The 24,128-nt window shown below is 51.2% G+C and overlaps 2 protein-coding genes across 2 annotated transcripts in view; both read right to left on the bottom strand.

Annotated features, from left to right (window-relative positions):
- Positions 1–1,940: 1,940 nt before the first annotated feature.
- On the bottom strand, positions 1,941–8,690 carry ANKRD53 (ankyrin repeat domain 53). Its single transcript, XM_044261333.1, is given in 6 exon segments — positions 1,941–3,112; positions 5,533–5,653; positions 6,095–6,259; positions 7,763–7,962; positions 8,182–8,561; positions 8,564–8,690. Coding segments are annotated over 6 exon segments (1,707 nt in total). The 3' UTR covers positions 1,941–2,398.
- A 271-nt stretch (positions 8,691–8,961) lies between these two features.
- The window catches only part of ATP6V1B1 (ATPase H+ transporting V1 subunit B1), a 29,299-nt gene continuing 14,132 nt past the window's right edge, over positions 8,962–24,128 (bottom strand). The window contains exons 3-14 of the mRNA XM_044261332.1: positions 17,732–17,830; positions 17,431–17,524; positions 16,786–16,863; positions 15,773–15,912; positions 15,269–15,370; positions 14,590–14,687; positions 13,050–13,173; positions 12,732–12,882; positions 12,407–12,489; positions 11,431–11,535; positions 11,107–11,236; positions 8,962–11,016 (exon numbers count right to left, since the gene is read on the bottom strand). Of these exons, the coding sequence (XP_044117267.1) occupies positions 10,853–11,016; positions 11,107–11,236; positions 11,431–11,535; positions 12,407–12,489; positions 12,732–12,882; positions 13,050–13,173; positions 14,590–14,687; positions 15,269–15,370; positions 15,773–15,912; positions 16,786–16,863; positions 17,431–17,524; positions 17,732–17,830 (1,368 nt within the window). The 3' untranslated portion in view covers positions 8,962–10,852. The remainder of the gene's footprint in view (positions 11,017–11,106; positions 11,237–11,430; positions 11,536–12,406; positions 12,490–12,731; positions 12,883–13,049; positions 13,174–14,589; positions 14,688–15,268; positions 15,371–15,772; positions 15,913–16,785; positions 16,864–17,430; positions 17,525–17,731; positions 17,831–24,128) is intronic.

Raw genomic sequence — 24,128 nt, 5'->3', positions numbered from 1 at the left:
TCTTCTTTCCCCAAGGCTCCATGGCTGTGACACTGGGGGCAGAGGAAGGACAGTTTGGGACTGGGTTGGACTTTCAGAACATCTGCAATATCCTATTTGTAAGCCTTCCCCTGGGGAAAAGGAGTGGTTTCTGGCTGAATTCTATCTTAGGCCCAAGGAGAAAGAAAATAGAAATTGGCTTCCAGGCAGCCTGGGTTACAGCCTAATTTTTAAGAAATGGGACTGAGGGGAGAAACGGTTTGTCACTCTAAGAGCACACAGAGACTGGCCCTCTTCTGCGTGCTCTTGGCTCCCAGGGAGCTGACCTCAGTCTCCTAAGAAGGTGGGCCAGATCCTGGCACGGACCAGCATTTGCTGACTTTGCACTCCAACTACAGTGCCTTGCAAGTACTCAGCAGTACATACGGGAGTGAAGCCCCCACGAGAGCCGTTCCCAGCTGCGTCCTGTATGTCAGAGCAGGACGGGCAGGTGCAGAGATGGACAGTGCATATGCAGGACCTTAAAGCCAGGGAAGCCCCTGTGCTTGAAATTCTTTGTATCCTGCCCCAAGTCCCACCACAGCCCTTCATTCCCTTGACTTCAGCATTTCCCATTCCTGAGAGGAGTAGCACATTTTGGTTTTTTCCTGGCGGGATTGAGATGGCCAGACCTTTTTAGCTTATGCAGACAAGGGAAGACAAGGTAGAGGACACAGGAGGCCAGTATCATCCTCACTGCTGGGTCAGCAGCCGGCTCTGCTCTCCCTTTCCGTGTCCTTTGTTCCTCACCCCAACAGTAGGGCTTCTCTCCCAGGGGTTGCCAGTGGCCTTCTCGTGCTAAACCCAGCAGACCCTTTCATACCTTATACTGGATCGCTGCAGCACCTGACAGGGCCTGTCACCCCCGGCTTCTTGAACTGCACTTCCCTGGCACTCCTGTGGCTGGTCTTCCTCCTACCTCTGCTCTTCCTTTCAGTTTCCTGTGCAGGCTTCTCCATTTGCCCCATGCACCATGGGGTTTCTCAGGGTTCTGTTTTGGGCTCCCTGGAGGAGCCCATCCATGCTGATGGCTTCAAGGACTCTTTGCCGAGGAACTTCGAGTTGACCTCCGGCCCCAGCATCCCTCCTGATCTTCGGAACCATTGTTCTGCTGCCTTTGGGTGCACAGACAACTCTCATGGCCCAGAGGGCACTTGTTCCTGTCCTCTGAAAACCTGCCTCTTTTGGGTACCTGCCATAGCCCCAAGACTGCTCAGGAGCCAGACCAGAAACCTGCTTTCTAGTCCTGCTTTCTCTTTCTGCCCCTCCTTCTGCCATCTGATCTCTAAAAACTGTTAAGTTTACCTTCCCAACATCTCTTGACTCGAGCTGCACCCACGGTCATCAGCTTACACCCTGATTATTGTGACAGCCTCCTTTTCTGTCCCACAGCCAGAGTTATCTAAAATGATCAACTCACTTCCTGGCCTACAACCTTCCATGGCTCCCTATTGCCCTCAGGTTAAAGTCCAGACCCCTTAGCATGGCTTGTGAGACTTGTGATGTCTGGTTCCTACTCACCTCTCTGGCCTCATCACTTGCCACCTTGCGCCCTGTGTCCCCACCTCCTGTATTCAGAGATGCCACTTTTATTCCCCTTTCTGCTCACCTGGGTACCTTCTCAGTCAGTTCTCAACTTAGATCTCCCTTACTCTAAGCTTTGTCCCCTCTCCCCTCAGGACACCACACGGATCACTCTAGGCTTACTTGCCTGCTTACTGGTCTATCTCCCCACTAGACTGTAAGCTCCTTGAGGGCAGGGATTGCCCTTCAGTTTTTGTATCAACAGTGCCCGGCTTGGTGCCCGGTACATAGAAAGCACTCAATAAATGTTTGTTTAATGAACGATTTGTAGTGATGCGTCCAGGGCATAACAGGGGACCCAGCACAGCTTCCTTGAAGAAGTACAAGTGCTTGTATAGCCGAAACTGAAGCCACAGGTCCTCCCTTCCTTCCCCCAATGAACGTATGCTGCTTATGCCTCCCTGAACTACAGAAACCTTGAAGGACTTCATCTGAACAAGAGGCAGACTTTTCCAGTGGTTCCCCCATCCTCAAAGCCTTGCTCCTGGTGGGGAGGAGAGATAGTGGGGACACCAAAGTGTCACTTTTACGACGCAAGTGCCCAGGATAGAGATTGATGCCCACTCTGAGCCCTCTGCCCTAGCTTCATCCTCCTGGGGAATCCAAGAAATTTCTTCGTGGAGAAGGGAGACCTGGGATCTAGGCTTTTGTTGAAAGAGAAGGGGCTCTGATCTTTAAGCTTGGGAGCAGGAAGTGGGAAGCCTGTGGGTACTCCTCTCCCTTCCGAACCCATCATGAATCACCACACCTCAGCCCTCACTGGGCTGCCTCAGGTTGAGACTCTACCAAAATAAGTTTATGGGAGGCTCTTGAGGGAGGGCAGAGTGGGGAGCCCTTGATGGGCTCGCACAGCGGCCAGGAAGGCTTCATCAAAGGTCTCACGCAGGTTCATGGCCAGAGTATCGGTCCAAAAGTTGTCGTCACTAAAGTGCCGCTTCTGGGGCACAGTGCTCATGCTGACCGGGCAGAAGCCCTGGGGCACTTTCAACCTGTGTGGCCGCACTGAAGGATGCAGCTCTTGGACTACCACCTCGAAAGGCAACTGGGGCACAGGTGCTACCCGGCTGCCGGCCACCGTGCGCAGTTGTACACCACTGTACCGGTCAGACCTCACCTCGAGGAAGCTGCGGAAGTCATGCTCCGGGCTGGGGTCCGGATGTACACCCAGGCGGATGCCCTGTGGGTAGCCAATCTGGGTGGTGGGCGATCTGGCAGGGTTGTTGCTAACATTCCATGACTTGGGCCGTCTGACCATGGGCTGCATGTAGGTGGGGGTGGGTATCCCCGAAGGTTGCAGCTTGGGCACTGAGGTCTGCCACAGGCGTGCCTCCGGGGAGGGGTAGAAGCTCTTCTGGCGCCCCTGGCGCTTGGGGGTCCTGGCGACAGTGATCGCCGGCTGGGGGGCATAAGGTGCTTGCTTGGTGTTGCGAGTCTGGGACTGGCCTCGGAGCAGCTGCTTGCGATGGAGCCACTTCTTCCAATCGGCTTCTCTCAGAATTTGGTGCTCTTTCTGCAACATCAGAGGGTACGAGACAGAGACGGTCATGGAGGGCTGCCCCTCCTCCCTGCTCCCATAGAAGGGGCTCTTGTGGCTGTAGCCCTTGGAAACCTCAGGTGTCACTGGCCAGAAACAGCCACACCCCAGGAGGCCTAAGTCTGAGGAGAGAGACTTCCTGCCTCATGGGCCTTTGTTCTGCCCTTGTTCTGACAGGGAGAGAATTTTTTTTTTTTTTTAAGATTTTATTTATTTATTTATTTGACAGATAGAGATCACAAGTAGGCAGAGAGGCAGGCAGAGAGAGAGGAGGGGGGAAGCAGGCTCCCCGCCAAGCAGAGAGCCCGACGCGGGGCTCAATCCCAGGACCCCAAGATCATGACCTGAGCCGAAGGCAGAGGCCTTAATCCACTGAGCCACCCAGGCGCCCCAACTATTGCCCGAAGGGAGCCCTTGGGCTGATGGGGCAAGTAGAAGCTCTCCCATCCAGGGGACTGCCAGTTTGACAGGGCCTCTGCCCTAAGTGAGGTTTCCAGTCCCTGCCCTATGGAAAAGCTCAAGTCTCATGGGGGAGACAAGCCTCCACCTCCAAAGTCCCCCGTCTGATAGTGGACATATGGCCTGCCCTGAGAGAGTCTCTGGTTTGATGGGGGAGGAAAGGCACATCCTCGACCCTGGAAGAAAGCAGAAAGCTTTGGAAGGCCTGAAACTGGGGGGAGTCAGTCTGGATAGGCTTCTGGAAGTGGTGGACCTTGTATATTGGGGGATATAGTTGGCTGTCTCTTTGGGCCAGATGCTCATGGCTCTGTCTACCTCTTTCTTTTTGCCTCCACTAGAAGTGAACTTTCAGCTGGTCAGAGAACAGCCCCTTGTCCACGCCCTTGTTTGAGTATCTCACCCCCCAGACTATCGCTAAGCCACCAGGTGGTATGGGGATTGACGCAGCAGCTCTGGAGGTAGGCTCTGATTAGACTAAGCCAATCATCATAATTGCATCAGCCTTGCCCCAGACCCAGGTCAGTCAGTACATGGCTTTCCTTTAGCTCCAGGAGTTGGAACAGAATAGACACAGGATCCAACTGAGGCCACAAAGAGATAGGGGAGATCTGTAAGGGGTTTCTGGGAAAGTTAAGAGCCATGGGAACAGATGAGCTTTGCCTCCTCTGGACCCATGGGGCTATGAGGACGGGGCAACACTGACAAAAGAGGGCAGGGCTGAGAAAACTGGACAGACATGCATCTGGAACCAAGCTGAGTACTGGATTTTGCCAGCCCCGAAGCCCTCCCCACTTCTGGATACAATTAGGATTCCCAGCATCTTCTCTCTGGGTTTTCTGGCTCTTGCATCCTATGTCATTATACCTCCTTGAAATCCTTTAGCTACTCCCCCATTCTTCGCCAGCTAAGGGCTGTCATAGATCTGAGCCCCTTCCAAATTTCTAGCTTGTCAATCTCCAGCTCACAGCCGTTCCCCTAGCTGTATTGACTTTGTACTTCTCAGCATATACCACGCTCTCTACCTCTGTGCCTCTCCACAGGGCTGTCTTTTCCTTCTGCCTCGTCAGCCCTTCCCTTCATATGGCCAACTGCTGCCCACCCTTAAAGATCCTCCTAAGCATTAATCTCTCTGGCATCCTCCTGGACCCTTCCTCCTCTGTGGGAATATAACCCACCTCCCATTCTAGACCCTAAGCTCCTTAAGTGAAGGGACCACATCTCATTTGTCCTTGTAGCCTCAGGGTCCAGCAGGTGCCTAGCCAAGAGGAGGTGCTCAGTGTCTGTTGGAAGGGATGGATTTTTTTTTTTAAAGACTATTTTAAGTAATCACTATACCCAACTTGGGGCTTGAACTCTGAACCCCTAGATCAGGAGTCACATGCTCCACCCACTGAGTGAGCCACATGCCCTAAAGGATGGATCGTTTTTATTTTTTATTTTTTAGATTATGTATTTATTTATTTATTAGAGAGAGCACAAGCAGGGTGAGGGGCAGAGGGAGAAGCAAACTTTCCACTGAGCATTGAGCCCAATGCGGGGCTCGATCCTGGGACTCTGGAATCATGACCTGCACCAAAGGCAGACGTTTGAGCCTCTCAGGCGCCTCAGGGAGGATCTTTTTAACCAGTGTGAATCCCAGTGTAGGCAGGGCATGCATCTCGCTAGAGATTTCCCTCTAATCCAGGAGGCAATGCACTAGGAGGGGTGCTGTAGTTCTTGCTAATTTAAGCTGTATTTGCTCTCTAACACAAAATAAGACTTTTGACCTAGAGGAGTGGCTTTTGAGGGTGGAATTTCAGAGGATGAGGAGAGGGAGGCTTTTCCTGGATGGGACTGCTATCAGCCACTCTTCTAACGGCACCTGAGTCAGGCCTCCTGTGCTCGCCTGCTTGGGTGGCAGTGGCTGCCCGGCGCCCCTGCCCACCTTCCCCCCTTACCTGATACTCAATCAGGTAGTCCTGTTCCATGAAGGCCAGCTGGTCCTTGAGCCTCTTCAGTTTCCCCATCTCACGAGCAAAGTCCTTCTTGTCCCGTTTCCACATGGCATCCTTCAAATACCTGATGCCAAGGTTGGGAGGGCAGTGTATGTTATCCCCCAGGGACTGAGATTCACCCCAGGCTGGGAACACGGGCCAGTGCTCAGGGCCTGGATGAGGGTGAGAGGAGCCACCAGAGGAGCCTTCCCCACGCCCAAGGCCCGTCTGACTAACTTCTCTCCTTCTAGGTGAGAGAGGAAGGTGTCTGACAGTGTGATCACCACCCCCTGCAGAGGACCCAAGGCCTCTGGGCAAGGCAGGGCAGTGCTAAACCCAAAGGGGTGAGGCCCTGTGGACAGCCCTGGGAATAATAACCTGGGCAGTGGTCTCTGCTGCAGACTTAGCTCCCAGCCCAGCCCCGCCTGGTAAAGGCTCAGCCTTAGGTGAGGGCCCCAGGGAAAGGGCTGGGAAGGAGGGAAGGAGGGAAGGGGCAGCAGGCCAAGGGTGCTTCCCACACCCTCACCGGGCACAGTCGCGGTGGTTCCATATTTTGCAGTAGTCGATGGGCTTGCAGCCCAGGGCGTCCCGGGCATGGACATTGGCACCATTCTGCACCAGCACCTTCACACAGCTCAGCAGGCCCTTGCAGGCTGCCAGGTGGAGGGGTGTGCAGCCACTGCATGTCTGCCTGTAGACGGCCCCACCGGCCAGGAAGAGGGCAGAAAGGAAGGACAAAGGCCATCTGCCCATTAGAGAGGTGGGCAGGCCAGCTTCTGGGCCTGTCTGCCACTAGCCTACTGGGTGACTCTGACATGTCCCTTCTTCCCTGAGCTTCAATTTCTTCAACCATAGAAGGAGGGTTTGGACTAAATGATAGGTGGGAGCTTGATTATATAGATATAAAAAGAGTTAAGATCGCCTGGAAGGGGAGCTGGGTTGGCTGGAGCTCAGAGGCTACTTACCTCACTGGCTCTTAAGTCAGCCAGCCCTCCTGCCCCCTCCCCCATCTGGCCATGGCACACAAGGCCTGCATGACCTAGGCCCTGCCTCCTCCTCACCCTCATCTTCTGACCTTGCCCCATTCTTTCCCATCATGTGATCTTTGTACATGATGTTCCCTCTAGCTGGGACACTTTTCCCTGGCTCTTCGCACTGCTGGCTTGCTCTCAGTTTTCAGGTTGCTATTTAAATATTATTTCCTGGGTGCCTCGGTGGCTCAGTGGGCTAAGCCTCTGTCTTTGGCTCAGGTCATGATCTCAGGGTCCTGGGATCGAGTCCTACATTGGGCTCTCTGCTCTCTCTCAGTGGGGAGCTGCTTCTCCCCCCATCTCTCTCTGCCTGCCTCTCTGCCTACTTGTGGTCTCTGTCAAATAAGTGAATAAAATCTTTAAAAAAAAAATTTAAATGTTATTTCCTTAGATGTGACTTCCCTTTCCAAAATAGATTCTCTACCCTACCCCTCGCACTCATCAGCTCATCACCCTGTTTATTTCCTTTGTAACTACTTACACTGTGGCTTTGTTCATTTATTAGTGTGCTACCTCACTGTGCTGCTGCACTAGTACCCCAGCTGCATGAAGGCTGGGGCCATTTGCCTGTCTTCACTGCTATATTCAACTTGGGCATGGTACTGAGCACACAGCGCTCTGTAAATGTGAGTGAGCGCAGTCTCCCGTAGGCCATTCGGGCACTTTCGTGCATTTCCTCTGTTAGCCACAACAGTCTCATGTCATCCTCCCACACTGCAGTTGAGGACGCTCAGAAAATAGTTCCCAAACTATGCTGCCAATTAGAAACCCCTCGGTTTTAGGCCTTCCAAAGCCCAGACGGCACCCCGCACCAATGTTGGCCTTTGATTGACACACAGGCACTGCTCTTTCTGCAGCTCCACGTGGGATTCCCCTAAGCTGACAGGCTTGGGAGCCAGAGCACTGAGGCTAAGGGCCAAGTGACCTCCCGCAGGTCTTGCTGTTTGCTAGCAGATGGCAAAGCTGAGATGTGAACTGGGTCTTTCCCCTCCTAGAGCCTGATCTCCTTATCACACCGTGAGGGCTCGCTGACTGCTTTATGGGGGACCAGATCCTTGTCACCTCGAAGCCTGGCCTGCATGGATCTGCCGACCTGGTGGGGGAAGAGGGGATTCCTATCTGCCCAGGCTCCAGGACACTTTCTGGACACAGGCTGGACTCACGTGTTGAGGGCCGCCCCTTGCTCAAGTAGATAGTGAATGCAGGGAAGGGTCATGCTCTTGTTGTCCCCCTTGATGACCAGGTGCAGCGGTGTCTGGCCATTCTTGGTGAGCAGGTCAACGGGAAACTTGTACTCCTCTACTAAGGCCTGCAGGCATGTGAGCTTGCCACTCTGGGCTGCAAAGTGGATGGCGGTGAAGCCCTGTGGGAGCAGGAGGAGGGTAGGAGGAGGCTGAGCAGGACTGAGGCCCCAGGGTCACAACCTAACCTACAGAGCAATTTCTGCCGGCAGAAGGTGACTGCACAGAAAAGGGCATCTGTGGGTGTTCCACAGGCAGCTCTTTGCCAGGGAACCACTATGTGAGGAACTTTCTGTGGTACAGAGGACTTCATTTCTTGCCCCCAAGCTCCAAGGCCTTACCTTGTCATCTGCCGGAATTTTGTCACGGCCCCGACTCAGACAGAAGCGCAACCATTCCAAGTTGCCCAGTGAGGCAGCGAACAGCTCGTAGTATTTCCCAGCTGCACTCTGGTTCCCCTCGTCAGGATTAGTGTGGGTTGGGAGAGGGCTGGTGAGCGAGAAAAGGGAGTCTGGGCCTGGGCCAGCGGCCCTGCGGAAGGGCGTGCTTGAGGGTGAGGGCTGTCCCTGAGCACCGAGGCACTTCTGTCCCTGAGCACCGAGACCGGACCGGGGTTCGCTGGTCGGCCGCGCAAGGAGGAAGTCACCATCGTCGAGCACCCCTCGGGAGGCGAACCCGGACCCCCGCCGCGTTTGCCCGGCTCCTCGCGCCGCCCGAGGGCTCCGCCCGCTCGGGACCCTGCCCCTCCAAAGAGTCCCCGCAGCCCGGCCCCCTCAGCCCCGGCCCACCTGGGCGACTGGGACTCCGGGCCACTCCAGCTGACCCTGTAGACTTTCTCCCCCGGCAGCATGGCGACACTTGGGCGCGGGGACTGCTCCCCCACCCTCGGGGCGCCCTGCCCGCGGGCCCGCGCCGCCCACCCGCCGAGGCTCGAACGCATGCTGCGGCCAGGCGGGCTCCTCCGCGGACCCAGAGGCTGCCCGTGCCCAGACACCAACTGCCCGCGTCTCCAGGGGCCCGCCCTGCGCCTCCGGGAGATCCTGCCGCCGCTCACCCGCCCCGCTCCCCGGGGGAGCCCAGGCCCACTCGTCGTGGAAAGAGCATCGACCACACACACAAACTGGAAGACACTTGGGGGTTGTTTCTAATTCTAAATTAATAAGTGCTGATTGTCAAAACAGAGAAAAAGGACGATGAGGAAATTAAAAATCACAGTCCCACCACCCACAGAAATCACGGTCTGTGACAATGTGTACATACATATCGTACAGACCTTTTGTTTGTACTTTTCGTTTAGCGTTCATTATTAAGAACTAGCATCCACTGTCATGCCATATACTAAATGACATTATGACGCCGCCGCAGCCCAGCGTCACAATGGCCGTGCTATCATTTCACACGTGCAGCAGGAAAAAAGGATTCATCTTGATTGTTTTCTTAGGATGGATTTCCTGGAAGTGGAATTACTAGGTGAAAGGGAATGAACATTTTTAATTGTTAGTGTTTCCAAACTGCCCACGGGCAAAGTTTTATGCTCATTTACACTTTTCCCTGCAGTGAAGCAGGTGCCCTGCACATGGGCCATGGGACTTCAGGTGAGTTACTTGACCTCTGTGTCTCAGATTCTGCATCAACAAAATGCGACTACTACTACCTACTTCACAGGGAGGGAAGCCAGGGGAGCAGGGAGACCAGGCCAGCCATCTAGAATTTTCTATTATTAAAAGAGGAACTACTTGAAAACCTCATCACCAGTGCTGAATACTGTGATTTTAAATAAACATTTGCTAATAATTTGGTAGTGGAAATGTTCTAATTTGACTCCTTGATGACTTACCAAAAAGTTAAACAATTAAATATCAGTGTTTTTCTCTTCTGGGAATTATCTGTTTCTTAGCATTGTTCTGTGAGGGTCTTAAATTGTTTCTTATTGGATTTGTAAAACTTATTAACATGGTAGTATTTGTTGTCAGTGTTTTCCTCAGTTTGCCTTTTAAGTTTTTATGGTATATTGGTAGTCAAGCAATCACGTGGCTTGATTCAGTGTTGGGTCTTCTCAGGGGGAATGACCCCAAGCTTATCAGAGGTTTACTGAGGCCCCAGGGGTCAACTCTAGGTATCCCTGATCATATCACCCACTTCTAACTACCTACTCCCCTCTGGGCCCCATCATTCCTGGTATTTCCCCCAGAGAAATCTAAGGAGGGGGGAGGGTCTCCCAAGACCACAGCGACTCAGGGAGGGACAAAAATGCAGATTCTTCACCCAAAGCAGCTCTCCCTCATTCCAGGGAAAACCTCCTCTGGCAACCCACTCACCTCCCAACCCCAGCAGTCTGAAGGAGTCAGCAGCCCTTCTGAGCATTTTAAAAACTAGCAAATTCTACTGGGCATCTGCCCCAAGGGGGGCCTTAACACCTGGCTTCAAATTAAGATAAAGTGATAATGCTTTGCAGGGACAAAGCTTGAGGATTTCCTGGCAGTTGGGGGATTCTGTGGACTGTTGCTTCTGAGGTATTAGGGTCCTAAGAATGACAACAAAACTATATGTCAGGGTTGGAGCGTGCCTCAGGACCTCTTCAAGTTCGCCCTCATTATCTACACCTGGGTTATCTTGCAGTGTCTATACTACTGGTTGCAACTCCAGCTGTACCTGGGGCCGGGGTTGGGGTGGGGGTGCGGAATACCAATGCAGAGGACTTCTGCCTCTAGATTCAGATCAACTGATCTGGTTTAGAGGCTGGGCCTTGGTATTCTGTAAAGTTCTCCAGGTGATTATCCCAAGCTTAACACAGGCATAACAATCTTTTGTTCTTTCCCAGAGCAGGGAATGCAGGGGGAGGGATGAAGCGTGGGAGCCCGCCTCCCGCCCCGAGCCGTCGGGGGGCTGACAGTGGGCACTCAAGCGGTTGGTTCAGGTGTGGTGGACCTTGGAAGACACCGAGACGGGTGTAGAACTGGCATAGAGCAGGGGCTCGCGGGACGGAGCGCCGGGGTCCGCCTGTGGGCGGGGCTAGAGCGCTGTGTCAGAAGCGGGGTCTTGCGGCGCCCCCTCCCGGGAGTAGAACTCCTCGAGCACGCTCTGCGGGATGCGCTTCAGCATCTCCTTCGGGAAGATGCGCAACAGCTTCCAGCCCAGATCCAAGGACTCGAACACGGAGCGGTTCTCGTAGGGGCCTAGGGTCGGAGCAGGAGGGTTAGGCGTGCTCGCGCGTGTATGTGGCCGGGTAAGGGGGTTACTGCCTGCACGCCCCGAGCGCGCCTCACCCTGGTTGATGAAGTTCTTCTCGAACTTCTGCAGGAATTCCAGATAGAGCAGGTCCTCCGAAGTGAGCGCCTCCTCCCCCACCACTGCCTTCATGGCTTGCACGTCTTTCCCGATGGCATAGCAAGCATACTGGGTGAAGGGGAGAACGGTCCAGCCGTCACCGCAGGCGTATCACGGGAGCCCATTGGCCCCCAGTTTGGCTGAGTGGGGACTCCAAAAGGGGAGGGATTTTGCTGGAGAACAGCTCGTGGTCTAGGAAGGGCTCAAACCTCTGGCTTCTGAAACTAGCTTACCCTCCAGTCCCTGGGCTTTCTCATGCTTACCAATTGGTTGGAGACATCTCCATGGTCCTTTCTTGTCATGCCCTCCCCGATGGCAGACTTCATCAGCCGCGACAGGGAAGGAAGCACATTGATGGGGGGGTAGATCTGGGGAAGCAGAAGGGAGTGGCAGAAGGCAGGGTCCAGAGTTTCCTTTCCTTTCTACCCCTACTTGTCTCTCCTCCCCCTGGGGCGCTCAAGAGACTGCTGCTCACTCCTCCCACAGACAGGGGGTCAGTCACGCCACCCTCCTCTGTCGCCCACAGTTCTAGAGCTTGGGCATGCAGGTGTCTAAGGTGTGCTGCTAGACAGGAGGGTGGAGGGGGGACAGGATGTGACATTAGGTAATGGAAGTCACTATTTTAAAACCTTTTATTATTTGGACAAAAACCAGGTTGAAGCTTAATAGTTAATAGCTGTAAAGAAGGAACCTACTAAGCAAAGAGGGAAAAGTCACAGGGGTTGCCTTTAACCTCAGATGGAACAGGCACATTTTGTAACCTGCTGGCACATTATTCACAGGGTCCGCCTGTGAGCGGGACTAGAGCACAGTGTCAGTTACCCACTGTTTTGTTCACTGAGCAAATCACTGGAAAGCAAAGAGAATTGGTATTTATTGAGTATCTACTATCCCCTGGAGGCTTTCTATATGCCAACTGATTGTATCCTCCGCAATGCACTCCATTGAGTGATCAGTACTATTATTTCTCTTTTATAGATGAGGAAACCTAGTATCAGAAGGATGAGATAATTTTCTCAAGGTTCCCACAGGCAGGTGGTCTGGATTCTAGCCAGACCTGTCTTGTATCTGTGACCACACAGTCTTCCTGGGTGGTCTCCTCTTCTCCTCTTTGGAGGTAGCCTTGCCCACCCCCTCCTAATTGACAGAGAACTGAAGCTCTGTAAGTGCTGTGACATCTGTCCATCAGTGTCTCCGGGGGTGTGAGCAGAGCAATAAGTCATAGGGAGGGGACAATACTTGTCTGTTATGAAGCTGTCTGTCCACGTAGATCTGTCCCTCCGTGATGAAGCCTGTCAGGTCTGGGATTGGGTGGGTGATATCTGCAAGGAAATGCAGCGGTGTCAGTGTAGACGGGGTGCACATCTCCACCAGCTCAGGGACACCTGGGCTTTGTTCCTCTCATGGGAGTGATGGGGTATGTGGAGGCAAGAAGACAGAGAATCCCTTGATGGAGAAACAGAGCTACTGCACATCTGTGCAGAAAACCACGGGCCCTTTAAGCATCCCAGTGAGAAGGGAGGGCAGGGGGCTGCAGAGGGCAGTGGGCAGCCAAGAGACTCACCATCGTTGGGCATGGTGAGGATGGGGATCTGAGTGATGGACCCTCCCCGGCCCTCCACGCGGCCGGCCCGCTCATAGATGGTGGCCAGGTCAGTATACATGTACCCCGGGAAGCCTCGGCGCCCCGGCACCTCCTCTCTGGCAGCTGAGACCTGCAACGTCAGTGTCACTGGGTTAAGAGAGGGAGCAAGAGGCTGAGTGGGAGGTTCAGCGACTGAGAAACAGAGTGAGTGGCAGCAGGCTTGGATAGGTGAGTTTTGGGGTAGAGGGACCAGGGAGAGGCAGGCATGACCCTGACACTCTTCCTAGGCTGCTTCACCTCCCGCAAGGCCTCTGCATAGGAACTCATGTCAGTCAGGATGACCAGCACGTGCTTCTCACACTGGTAGGCAAGGAACTCAGCAGTGGTCAGTGCCAGGCGTGGGGTGATGATCCGCTCGATCCTGGAGGAGGGACACCCCATATTCAGAGAGCCCAGAGGCCTAGGCCTGTGCTCCATTTATCCCCAAGTGCTGAGTGGACACTCAGCTGTGCACAGCAGCAGGGGAGCTGGTGGGATGAGCCCCCGCTCCCAAGCCCTGTGTCGGGGCTGTGGTTCCTGGGGCAGGCAGTTCATCACGTCCAATGCTCCTCCCTCCTGCTGTCCAAGGGAGGAAAGGGTAGGGAGCCTGGAACAGGCAGGGAGCTGGGTTGGAGTGGGTCAGGCAGGGTCAGGGGGCTGATGGAGAGTGACAGCACCCTGTCCCTGTGGGCCTGAAGGTGAGGGGGCTCTGGCCTCTTAGAACGAGGCAGGGGAAGGGCTCTTGCTGTCGCTCTGTCTTCCCCAGCCTCCTCCTCCTACCCCCCACCCCCGCACTGGCTCAGCTGGGGAACTCTGTGGATTCTTTCCATAACGTTCCTCTCCCTACTCTAGAGCATGCCTGATGTGCACATTCCATAGGCTTGCCCTGCCCACCTGGCAGCCCCCTTCAGCTCTCCTGACTCCCACCCTCTGCCTCCAGGCTCTCTCCGTCCTCAAGCTCTGTTCCATGGGTCTTTTCTCTGGCGATGTCCTCCTGGCCTCCAGAATCGTTTTTGGAGCACCATCAGTACTCGGGATGGTTTTATCAAAATTTTTTTATTCGTTCACCTGACCCACAGATTTAAACTCACATTTCCTAAACTTTAAAAGTAGCAGTTTTCCAAATGACTAAACCAACAAAAAGCAGAATCAGACCTATACATACAGAGAATAAACTGATGGTTGCCAGAGAGAAGGGGTGGGGAGATGGGCAGAACGGGTGAAGGGGAGCAGGAGTCACAGGCGTCCAGTTCCAGAGAAGGGCACCGCGGAGGGAACAGGGCCAATGCTATTGTCATAGTGCTGTATGGGGACTGACATAGGTACACCCGTGGCAAGCACAGCATTAAGCCACAGAGAAACTGGACCGCTATGTCGTACACCTGAAATTAATGTAATATTATATGTCAACTCTACTCAAGTAAGACAATTTTTAAAAGACAACAGCAGTTTTTGTCAGTACGTGGTTTAAGGAAATCTCTCCTTAGTGATGACTTTGTGGAAGTGACTCAAGGATAAGGAGGCCTGACTGGGGACAGTGGCTGGACGCAGATTATGGGAAGAACAGATGGGCTGCAGGTGGCAGGCGGGGCTGTGAGGTGGTTCCCTCTGTCTGTCCATGGGCTAGCCCTACCCCTTCCCGAGCCTCAATTTCCCCATCTGCACAACAAGGGGTTGTTTTCCCAGCTCTGGCCCATGGCTGTGGTTCTGGGATACGCCTGAGCTCTGGTACTGTGGGTGTTGAGAGGGGACAGGGCCCACTGCCTGCGGGCAGTCTGGGTACCAGGGGATGGCTCACGTGGGGTCGTTGGCCAAGTTCAGGAAGAGGCAGACGTTCCCCATGGAGCCGTTCTGCTCGAAGTCAGACTTGAAGAACCTGGCTGTCTCCATGTTCACCTGGACACACAGCAGGGATGGTTGGAGTTGGGGGTTGTCTCTGCAGCCTAAGGGCAGGGGCCCTGGCCCCTCCTATCTCTTCTCAGTAAAGCCTATTGACTAACAGTCCTTGGGATGACCTAGAACTTGAAAAGGCAGGGGCTGGGTTTGCTCTCCCCAGGTCCCCAAAGAGAAGTTCGGATTTCTTCAGGTTGAGCTCTGCTCAGTGCCATCCCAACCCCTCACTCAGACAGCTGCTTCCCTGCTAAACCCCTCCTTGGGCCCTCTGAGGGCCCCATGGTATCCCCTCCCTGAAGCGGTCTTCCCAAATTCCCTGGCTTCTTCCTTCTCTCGGCCACCCTGGGCTCATCTGATAGCTGCCACGTCCTCTGGAATGCACTGACGGACACACTGTCCTCGTCAGTGAACCACCCCCTTCAGTCATGTTCTTGCTTCTCCCACCAGATAGGCCTGGACACCAGTAGCTTCTCAGGGAGAAGCATTATGCCTCCTTTATCATATCAGGCAGAGCCAGGGTCTGAAAAGACAAGACTGCCTGCTCACAGCTTCCAGAACTTGCCAATCTGCCCTGCTTCTCTTACCCCCATGGCCGCAAAGACAATGGCAAAGTTGTCGTCATGATAATCCAGCACAGCCTTGGACTTCTTCACCAGCCCAGCCTGGCGGCAGATCTGGGCAGCAATCTGGGGTGGGGTGGATTGGAAGGAAGGGTGTCAGAGCCAAAGCCCGGAGCCTAGCCCACTGACCACCACGGAGGGTGACAGCTGGAGCAATTTCCAGTCCTTCCTCCTGCGAAGGCCTCTGATGAGAGGGATCCAAGGCCAGAAAGATGAAAGGGTTTCCCCAGGTCCTATAGCCTTCCTGATGGTGGAGGCTTGAAGACCCCCTTGGGGCCCCTGAGGAGGTCTTCTGCAGCCCTGAGTCCATCAGCTGCCAGAGGACAGCTACCAGTCTGGACGGTGATGACCCCCGCATGGCTGGTCTCTGCCCGTTTGCCTCAGGAGACCCTCCTCACTGGCCACCAGCCCTGGCCTCTACCCTGTGTCTTCCTCTTGGTCACATCTGCAGGACCCTGCAGGTCTCACCTCATTGTGGGGGAGCCCAGCTGCTGAGAAGATGGGGATCTTCTGACCACGGGCAATGCTGTTCATGACATCAATGGGAGAGATGCCCGTCTGAATCATCTCCTCGGGGTAGATGCGGTCATGGGGGTTGATGGGCTGGCCTGGGAGAAGGCAATCATGGACCCACGCTTGAGGGTTCAAGTCCATCCCTGCCAGCCCCCAACCCCGCCCCAGACTCCAGAGCAGCACTACTGAACAGGATTTTCTGTGATAATGAGTATGTGTTCTAACTACACTGCCAGGTCCAGTAGCCCTGGTCACACCTGACTAGTGAGCATGTGAAAGGCGGTTTTGAAATGCAAGTGTATTGCACTTGAATTAGTTTGTATCTCAATAGCCACGGCCCACTGCCCCCTTGGACAGTGCCACCTGGCCTATTAGAAGCAGCAGGCAGGGGGGCACTCAGGCCAAGGCCCTCAAGGCTAAGCAGGGGTCATGTGTGCCTTCGAAGGAATGGAGGGTGGCCTGGAGAGCTCCTCCCTGAGGAGATGTGTGTTCTGGGCTCTGCCTCTGATTTGCTGAGTGGTTGGGGGCCAGCCGCGGACCACTGTGGGGCCTCCACCTCATCCTCAGAACGGACAGGAGTGGAGGACTCGGGATGGCCTCGGGGCTGTGTCTCCTTCTGCAAGCCAGCCCAGGGGCCTCTGAGGGGCGGTGACAGGGCACTGGAAGGTGGGAGGGTGAGGGTCTTGGGGCACCCATGGAACTTTGCACTGAAAGGAATGGGACACAAAGGGCACTATTTCAGGCTCTGTGGCAGATTTGGGGACAGAGAGGCCTCTGCAATTCTCACTGCACACCTGATCTGCCTGGCGGTCTGACCAGCTTGCGGGTGAGCGCTGGCCCATCGCCTCTGGCCTGTGTCTGGGGCAGAACTTCCAAGGGCAAGGTGGCAGAGGCGATGGCTGGGAGTGAGGAAGGTGACTGGGGACTGGGTCCCGAAAGCTGTCCAGAGCCTCTCTCTGGTGACTCACCATTGATATCCAGGAAGTCCTCTGCCATGACCACTGGCCCCTTGTCAATGGGCTTGCCGGAGCCATTGAAGACGCGACCTGAGGGTGGGGAAGGGAGTTGGGGGATGCTCAGAGCCAGCCCTGGGTCTCCCTCACTGCTGCTCACCCTCCACACCACCACTGCCTCCCACCGGCCCCTCATGTCCCTCTCCCATCAGCCCTCAGTTACCCACAGAGAGCTGGCTACAGTGACTGTTTCCTTGGGGATCTTCCCTCCTCTCCCGGAAATCTTTACAGGTGAGGTGCTAGTCCAGGAAATTACTCTAATGGAGGGTTTTAGAGCTAGAAAGAGGAGAGGGCCAGGTATGGCAGATCCTGGGAGAAAACTGGGGGGGGGGGCTCTGTTTCAGCCTAACCCAAATAGACGTCTACCTACTGTGCCCCTAGTTGACTGAACCTGCCTTCCTCATTCACGAACATCTGTATGACTGGTCCTGAGCTAGAGTTGGGGGATCAGAGAGAAAAGACACACCTCTGACCTCAAAGAACTCACAGGGAGGCAGACAAAGAGGAAGGGACAAAAAAGTGTGCTAAGTGTGCGGTCAGGGAAGCTGGGCTGGGAGGACAGAGGAGCACCCCCCCCATCTCCCCTGCCCCCATCCTCACCCAGCATGTCTTCTGACACAGGAGTCCGTAGGATGTCCCCTGTGAATTCACAGGTGGTCTTCTGGGCATCGATGCCAGAGGTTCCTTCAAACACCTATGGGACAAAAGGTTAGTTACTCTAATAAGGGTCTTGCTGGGGAGAATGGGGCCTTCCATTCTAGGCTCCCTCTGTGCCCAGCTCTGGGCAAGACGCTCTTTGGAAAATAGGACTTCCCTGCCTTTGGAGCCTATTAAGATAGTCCGACACTTTGCGGGTCTGTTCATTTATTCAGCCGGGCAACATCGCCCTGACACCACTTACCTGAACAATTGCCTTGGTCCCAGACACCTCAAGCACCTGCCCGCTTCTCTGAGTGCCATCGGGGAGGGTGAAGTTGACGATCTCAGCGTACTGTGCGAACTGGCAGGAGGGGAGAGCAGCCCAGAGCAGCGGTGAGACCAGAGGTGAAGTCCCTGTCTCCCCCCATCCCTCCTTGACCCAGTCTCAAGCTTCTGTCTCCCCTTTTGTGACCAGGCACTATTAGGTGAACTTGAAGGGCTGGAGGTGGGACATTCGGGTTCTGTTTGGAAGGCAGTACACCTGGATGGGTAGAGCACTGACTTCAGAGTTAAAGACCAGGGTTAGAACTGAAGCTCTGAGGCTTAGAAGCTGTGTGACCTTGTGAAGTTACTTCACGTCTCTGAGCATTACTTTCTTCATCTTTCAAATGGGGGTAATAATAATACTTCAGAGGGCTTCCTGAAGAAAGTGGGGAGAAAGTGAGCTACGTGAAGTCATTAGCTGGTGCCCGGGACCTGTAACAACTCAATAAAATGTGATCACTACTACGGCTGTTTAGGTCCCATGGACAGCACTGTTGTCTCTGCCCCTATGGACTGATGGCAGACACACTGGCACAGTGTGTCCTGGGTTGTCAGGTGTCCCCTCGTACCAGTGGCCGTCTTTTCCTAGCCACCGGGCTGAGGCTGATTCACATGTCGTCCTCACAGTTTTCAGGAATAAAAAGAGTCAGGCAATCACTTCTCTTTTGGCTATGAGCAACTATAGCTATCTCTTCTTATCCATTTGAAAAGAACCAGGCTAGTATCAGGAATCTATAAAGAGCTCTTACAGCTCAACAATAAAAATACAAATACCAGAACTTTAAAACGAGCAAAGGATCTAAGTGGACATTTCTCCAAAGAAGATACACAAATGACCAAGAAGCCCCTAAGATGCTCATCCCTCGCCATTGAAGAAACACAGATCAAAACCACGACGAGATGCCAGGTCCCACTTGTGAATGTGGCTGAAGTCCGAAGGACTACAGTGTGGTTGAGGGTGTGGAGAAATCGGACCCCTCGAGATGGTGCAGCCTCTTTGGAAAACACTCTGGCGCTTCCTCAAAGGGCTAAACAGAGAGATACATATGACCCAGCAAGTCCACTGGCCCAAGAGAAATGAAAACCTGACCACACAAAAATTTGTGTATGACTGTATACGAATGTTCACATACAAGTAGCAGCCTTGTTCATAGTAGCCCCAAGGTGGAAACAACCCAAATGTCCACAGACGGTGAATGGAGAAACAGAAGATGGCGTATTTGTACCACAGAGTATTATCAGCCTTAAAAACAAACGCAATACTGATCCTTTGAAAACACGGATGAACCTTGGAAACACGCGAAGTAGGCGAAAGATGCCAGAAACAACAGGTCACGAGTTATATGATTCCATTGAATACGAAGTGTCTGAAATAATCTGATCCACAAAGACAGAAAGATTAGGGGCTGCGGGGGGCTGGAAGGATGACTGGGGGTGACAACAGGTACAGAGAATCTTCTGGAGCTGATGAAAATGTTCTGGAATCAGATAGTGGTGATAGTTGTACAGCTCTGTGTATGTCCTAAAAACCACTGAATTGTGTGCTTTAAAAGAAGGAAGTTTAGGGGCGCCTGGGTGGTTCAGTCATTGGGCGTCTGCCTTCAGCTCAGGTCATGATCCCAGCGTCCTGGGATCAAGCCCTGCATCAGGCTCCCTGCTCAGTGGGAAGCCTGCTCCTCCCTCTCCCACTCCCCCTGTTTGTGTTCCCTCTCTCATTGTGTCTCTCTCTGTCAAATAAATAAATAAAATCTTAAAAAAAAAAAGGAGTTTATATGACTTATAATTTTAAAAAAACAATAAGGCTGTCCTTCCAGAACCACAGGGAGCAGGTTGAGCAGGTTGGGCAGGTGGAGGTCTGCGCCAAGGGAATCTCACATCCCGTGCAGTCTGTGCATGCTCCAGAAGCCAGGGTCCCGATCTTTCCCTACTTCCTGAAGAGGCTACAAGCTGAGGCAGGAGAGCTGGGCTGGGAGAGCAGACCCTCCCCACTGACACCGACTTCATCTCTTGCCAGCCCCAGAGACCTAAGCCCTGCCTGTACCTTCTTCCAGGGGAGGTCCTGGAGGGAGGTTCCCTCACCTTGCTTGCTTGGTGATTGAGTTACTTTGGGGAGTAAGTTAGAATCAGAATCTAGTAAAAACAAACGTAATGCTTCTCATATTCTGAAAGGTTAAAGTACTCCACTAAATTACTTCTTGGACAGCAGAGGGAATCAGAACTGACAAGCTAGATGAAATGGAAAAGAATGAAAAAGGATATCCCTTTGTGCCACAACCTCTAGAATAAATTGGGCTGTACTATGTTTTCTGACCATAATCAAAACAAGTTAGAAATCAAAAACAAAAAGATGGTTAGAGGGGCGCCTGGGTGGCTCAGTGGGTTAAGCCGCTGCCTTCGGCTCAGGTCATGATCTCAGGGTCCTGGGATCGAGTCCCACATTGGGCTCTCTGCTCAGCAGGAAGCCTGCTTCCTCCTCTCTCTCTCTGCCTGCCTCTCCATCTACTTGTGATTTCTCTCTGTCAAATAAATAAATAAAATCTTTAAAAAAAAAAAAAAAAGATGGTTAGACAAACTTCATAGATTTGGAAATCTCAAAACCTAATGAAGAAGAACACAGAATTAGAAAATATTAAGCACTAAGCAATAATGAAAAACTGTATATCCATATATATGTGATGCATCTAAACTTTATTTTTTTAAGATTTTATTTATTTACTTGCGAGAGAGAGCATGAGAAAGGTTCTCTCTCCCATAAGACGGAGAAGCAGACTCTCTGCGAAGCTGGGAGCCCGATGCAGGACTCGATCCCAGGACTCCAGGATCATGACCTGAGCTGAAGGCAGTGGCTTAACCCACTGAGCCACCCAGGCGCCCCTAAACTTCATCTTTTAAAAAAGATTTCTTTACTTATTTTAGATAGAAAGCCAGGGGGAGGGGCTAAGGGAGAGAGAGAGAGAATGTCAAGCAGCCTTCACATTGAGCACAGAGCCGGATATGAGGCTTGAGCTCAAGATCCTGAGATTAGGGCCCTGAGGTCATGACCTGGGCTGAAACTGAAAGTCAGGTGCTTAACCAGCTGCTCCAGGTGCCCCACATTTAAGCTTTATTTTTTTTTAAAGATTTTATGTATTTATTTGACAGAGAGAAATCACAAGTAGATGGAGAGGCAGGCAGAGAGAGAGAGGGAAGCAGGCTCCCTGCTGAGCAGAGAGCCCGATGCAGGACTCGATCCCAGCACCCTGAGATCATGACCTGAGCCAAAGGCAGCGGCTTAACCCACTGAGCCACCCAGGCACCGCACATTTAAGCTTTAAACGCTTATGTTAGAAAAGAAAAAAACTGAGGAAGTTTAAGAGTATGCAACATGAAAAGTGAGAAAAAAAGAACAGCATTAAAATCCCCAAGAAAGTAGGATGGGGGGTGGGGAAAAGAGGTGATGGGGATTAAGGAGGGCACCTGTGATGAGCGCCTGTGATGTACGGAAGTGTGAATCACTATGTTGTAACACAACACTATGTTAACTAATGGGAACTAAAAAAAAATTTTTTAATGTATATATATATATACTAGAAGAAATAATAAAAGGTCAGAAATTATTAACACGGAGAGCAAATATACAACAAGGCAGATTAAGAACCAAATTGGTTCGTTGAAAGCCTAGTAAAATGGACTGATAAAATAAACTGATGAAGAAAGAGCAAAGACATAAATAATTGTTGGAGTAAAAATGTCAAACCAGCTACACTAATAATATTCAAAAGGAATAAAAAGGAATTGCGAAGAACCGTATGCCATATAGCTCAGAACTTAGATGAAAGGAACAAAGTCTTAGAAGAATAAAACTCAAACCAAAACCAACTAGAAACCAAACAGAAAGCTGGAATAGTCCTACAGTCTTTAAGATATTACATAAATAGTGTAAAATCTTTCACAAAGGAAACACGAGTCCCAGGTAGTTTCACAAGTAAGTTCTGACAAAGCACAAATAGTTTGAAACTTACTTGAGCTCTTCAAAAGACTAATGGAAAAGGGATGGTCTTTTACCTAATTTTATGAGGTAAGGATAACCCCAATACAAAATAAGATAATGAAGAGGAAATTTTAGGCAATCTCGCTTATGAATATATATACAAAAGTCCTATGAAAAATACTAACAAACCAAATCCAGCAAAGTAAAAAAAAAAAAAAGGTCAAATTACAAACCAAATAATAAAAGAAAGATTAAAAAAACAAAAAATAAAGACACACACACACACACACACAAGTTAAAAAGACCAAGTTGGAATTATTCTGACAATTCAAGGTTAGTCTAATATTAGAAATCTGATAATGTAATTAATTTACCTTATTAATGATTTGCAGGATTAAAAAAAAAAAAAAACGCTGTGATCATCTTAACATTCCAGAAAAAGTTTAAAAAAACTATCCAATTAAAAACAAAAACTTTGGGGCGCCTGGGTGGCTCAGTGGGTTAAGCCGCTGCCTTCGGCTCAGGTCATGATCTCAGAGTCCTGGGATCGAGCTCCGCATCGGGCTCTCTGCTCAGCGGGGAGCCTGCTTCCTCCCCTCTCTCTGCCTGTTTCTCTGCCTGCTTGTAATCTCTGTCTGTCACATAAATAAATAAAATCTTTAAAAAAAAAACAACTTTGAAGATTAAATAATCATGATATCCACGATTAAAGAACAAAACTATTCTTTGAAAATGGAGAATAAAAGGAAAATTCCTTAACTCCAAAAAGCATCCTCAAAAAAAAAAAAAAAGCTGCTGATAACATACTCTGACGTAACATATAAGACAGTCCCTTTAAAATTAGGAGCAGGGGTGCCTGGGTGACTCAGTTGGTTAGGCGACTGTCTTCAGCTAGGGTCATGATCCTGGAGACCTGGGATCAGGTTCCCTGCTCAGCAGGGAGTCTGCTTCTCCTGCTGACCTCTCCTCCTGCTCTCTCTCTCTCTATCTCAAATAAATAAAGTCTGAAAAGAAAATAAAATTAGGAGCAAAACAGGGGCGTCTGGGGGGCTCAGTCGATTAAGGATCTGCCTTCTGCTCAGGCCATGATCTCTGGGTCCTGAGACTGAGTTCCGCATTGGCTCCCTGTTCAATGGGCAGTCTCCCTCTCCCTCCACCCCTCCTTGCCCCACTTGTGTTCTCTCTTGTTTGCTCTGCTCTTCTCTCTCAAAGAGGAATAATCAGCTTGTGTTTTTAATGACTCTATTTGTATTTTTCCAATAATTTTCTCTAGTGTAATATCTGCTGGGATAATAATTTTTAAAAATTCAGATCCTTCAAAATAAATAAATAGGTAATTTCTTTTTAGAAAATTAGGAGCAAAACAATGACTGCTATCATCATTCTATTCAGTATTACATTGGAAGAACCAGCCAATATCATATAATGAACAGAGATGCCTGGATGGCTCAGGGGGTTAAAGCCTCTGCCTTTGGCTCAGGTCATGATCCCAGGGTCCTGGGATCAAGCCCCAAATCGGGCTCTCTGCTTGGCGGGGAGCCTGCTTCCCCCCGTTCCCCTGCCTGCCTCTCTGTCTACTTGTGATCTCTGTCAAATAAATAAATAATAATATAATAATATAATGAACGGAAAGAAACACTAGAAGGCAATGAAACTATAAAATAGAAAATTTCCCAAACCTCAAATGTAGTAAAGATAGGACCCCCCCCAAAAAAGTAGATCGGTTTCTCTTATAGATGCAGAAATTATAAACTATTAGCCAGTCAAATCAAACAGTATATTAAATAAACAATGAGGTACGATCAAACAGGGCTCATCAAAAGAATGTAAACCCAGATAAATCAATCTTGGGAATTTGTCAACATTTGACAATATATAGTTCATAATAATAGGGAGGTTTTTTTGTAAACACAAATTTAAAAAGAAATCCTACAGAATTATGTAAATAGAAACCCAAAAGTCTTTTGATAAAATTTGGCAGTTTTTTTTGTTTTTAATCTTGTTTATTTATTTGTCCGAGAGAGAATACAAGCAGGGGAAGCAGCAGGCAGAGGAAGAAGGAGACTCCCCGCCCGAGCAAGAAGTCCGGATGTGGGACTTGATCCCAGGACCCTGAGATCACGACCTGAGCAGAAGGCAGAGGCTTAACCCATTGAGCCACCCAGGCGCCCCCCACTTTTATTTCTAATAAAATCAGTAACACCCAGAGATGCCCATATTGCTGTTGTTACTTAATATTGTTTTGGAAATTATGGTTTATACAAGAAAACCCAAAAAAGAGAAATTAAAAGTATACTATAATAAACATAAGTGGAGAATGCTTCATTAAAAAAAAAAGATAGTGAGAGAGGAGACTGTATTCTTC

The sequence above is a fragment of the Neovison vison genome, chromosome 8 (assembly GCF_020171115.1).
Source record: "Neovison vison isolate M4711 chromosome 8, ASM_NN_V1, whole genome shotgun sequence".
In the NCBI taxonomy this organism is placed as follows: Eukaryota; Metazoa; Chordata; class Mammalia; order Carnivora; family Mustelidae; genus Neogale; species Neogale vison.
The sequence above is the reverse complement of the archived record's forward strand: the minus strand, read 5'-3'. Positions and strand labels throughout refer to the sequence as shown.